Source organism: Mesocricetus auratus, unplaced genomic scaffold, assembly GCF_017639785.1.
Source record: "Mesocricetus auratus isolate SY011 unplaced genomic scaffold, BCM_Maur_2.0 Super-Scaffold_4256, whole genome shotgun sequence".
In the NCBI taxonomy this organism is placed as follows: domain Eukaryota; kingdom Metazoa; phylum Chordata; class Mammalia; order Rodentia; family Cricetidae; genus Mesocricetus; species Mesocricetus auratus.
In genome coordinates, this window is record NW_024429182.1 from 90,351,560 (window position 1) to 90,354,311 (window position 2,752).

The 2,752-nt window shown below is 37.2% G+C and overlaps 1 protein-coding gene across 1 annotated transcript; it reads left to right on the forward strand.

The window, feature by feature from the left end:
• Positions 1-1,252: 1,252 nt before the first annotated feature.
• LOC101843326 (olfactory receptor 10A3) lies at positions 1,253-2,254 on the forward strand. Its single transcript, XM_013117515.2, has one exon. It carries the CDS (start codon positions 1,253-1,255, stop codon positions 2,252-2,254), a length of 1,002 nt encoding a protein of 333 aa, XP_012972969.2.
• The last annotated feature ends 498 nt before the right edge of the window (positions 2,255-2,752 follow it).

Below are 2,752 nucleotides of genomic sequence, written 5' to 3' on the forward strand. Positions count from 1 at the left end.
TTTCTCCCCATCCCCCACATTCCATACCCTAAACTTGCAAATTGTAGTATACCCTGGCTTCACTTTAGTGCATATTATAGGTAAAGATAGATGTTTCTAAGTTCTTTACACTCAAAATACTATATTAATGTCTTTTATGAGCCAAGAACTGTTGCAGACATTGTATGCACAGTAAACGAAACACTTGTTCTTTGTTCTGCTCTAGAAGAGTTAGGTTTTTCCTGGATGAAAAGAAATGCCAGTTGGTAACACCAGGGTAAAACAGAGATAGAAGTACAAGGGAGAGTTATGGGCTGTGAAAGGGTTTGTTTGATGTTGCATACTGGTCAAGGGGCAAGTCAATTTCATGCAGCATGATTAGCCTCTGTTGATCTTTGGTTCTAATGTATTTATGGCCACACAGAACCTGGGGAGTTAACCAGAACTTTCAGAGCAATTAATGTGCTAATGGATTTCTGCATGAGTAAGGAACTGGAGAGAGGGAAGAATGTGACAGAGAGGATTGAGTAGAAATTCTGAGATCACAAGTGCACAGTGACTCAAATGGACCTAGAAAAAGCCACTAGGGTCATAAAGAAGGTACTTGGACATCTATCCCTAAAAATGCCACATCTGGGTTCCTTCTAATAGAACCTGGTAGCACGAAGTCTTAGCAGAGATCTGAAACTGATTTAAATATTATGTTTATCACCCAATAAAGATAAATTTGAAACACACCTCCTTTGTGTGTTCCTATAAAATGTTGAAGAGCTTTGAACCGTCAAAATTAGTCCTTTAATTTTCATTTTGACTGTAATAAATATTTTCAGTAAATATATATAATTTTAAAATATAAATATCAGGTTATAAACATTTTGAGGCTAGCTTTAAAAATCTATTTACTTTTTTATATATATCTATTTGCTTTTTATGTTATAGTTTTAGGCCTTAAATTTATATTTATGTATGTTTAAGTAAAATAAATAAAACCCACTGAGGGAACAACTAGAATCATGTAATTTATGTTTACTTTAAATTATATTTAGTTTTCACACTACTGTATAGCTTGCAACAGAAAACTGACAATATTTTATATATTTCAGAATACATTTTTAAACAATAACTTTTTATTTCTTCTTTTACATTTGAATGATTGATTATTGCCAGTGTGTAGTAACTCTCCAAATTGACAGTGGGAGTTTTTGTGGGGACAGTCTCTTTTTTTTATAGTCTGACAGAATTCTTGCAGTGAATGCAGGCTGGAACTGAGATCATGACTTCTTACTTACATTTTATGACCCTAAAAACAATATATGGCTCCACTATTGCAACAAGTGCACAGAATGACAGCTCTGTGGCTGAGTTCATACTCTTAGGATTTTCTGCCTTTCCTGAACTCCAAGGGCAGATGTTTGGGGTTTTCTTGGTTATTTATCTGGTGACTCTTATAGGAAATGCCCTCATTGTCACCATCATCTTCCTGGACCAGAGCCTGCACATCCCCATGTACCTGTTCCTGCAGAATTTATCCGTGGTGGAAATGAGTTTCAGTGCAGCCATCACACCTGAAATGCTGGTGGTCCTGAACACTGAGAAAGCAACCATTTCCTTTGGGGGCTGTTTTGCACAGATGTATTTCATTCTTCTCTTTGGTGGGACTGAGTGTTTTCTCCTGGGGGCAATGGCTTATGACCGATTTGCTGCAATCTGCCATCCTCTGTCCTACCCAGTGATTATGAACAAAAGGGTCTTCATGAAACTAGTGATGTTCTCATGGATATCTGGGATCATGGTAGCTACTGTGCAGACCTCATGGGTGTTTAGTTTCCCTTACTGTGGACACAGGGAAATTAACCATCTCTTCTGTGAGACTCCTCCAGTGCTGGAGCTCGTGTGTGCAGACACATTCCTGTTTGAAGTCTATGCCTTCACCGGCACCATTTTGATTGTCGTGGTCCCCTTCCTGTTGATACTCTTGTCTTATACTCGAATTCTCTTTGCCATTTTGAAGATGCCGTCCACTACAGGGAGACAAAAGGCCTTTTCCACATGTGCCTCTCATCTGACATCTGTCACTCTCTTCTATGGCACTGCCAGTGTGACCTATCTACAGCCTAAATCCAGGTACTCACCAGACACCAAGAAACTGATGTCATTGGCATATACCCTGCTTACCCCTCTGCTGAATCCACTTATCTACAGCCTGAGAAACAAAGAGATGAAAAGGGCTGTGGTAAAATTGTGGCAAAGAAAAGTGGCTTTACAAACAGCTTGATTTGTTGAGGAACTTGTTTTCTTATCATACTATACATATTTTTAAGGTGGTGAAAATAGTGTACATTTTCTGGTTAGAGAATGAATATTTTCTTTCTTGATATCTCCATGCTTGAAAACACATTACATTATCCTTCTCCTTTAATACTGTAGTCAATTGTTTTTAAGACGTATATGCTTCTGTAACACATAATACACAGTTTATTGACCCACTTTCTATTATTGACATACAGATCATTGCTACAGTGTTTCAATTCTTCAATAAACACCTAGTTCTTCATGTTCATATGCTTGGTCGTTTTATTTTTATGTGCTAGGTTCTTCAATAGTGGCTGATGGAAGGAATCATATTGTTATTACATATTTAAAATTGTATGTATTTATTATTTTTGTTTATGCAAGCTTATGGACATTCCATGATACATTTGGAGGCCACAGGCTCTTATTTACGAAGCATGTTTTACATATGATCATAAATAGAACATAGTGAGAGCTCCTT

Coding starts and splice junctions, on each gene's coding strand:
- LOC101843326 (XM_013117515.2), top strand. CDS start 1,253: ATGACTTCTTACTTACATTTTATGACCCTAAAAACAATATATGGCTCC.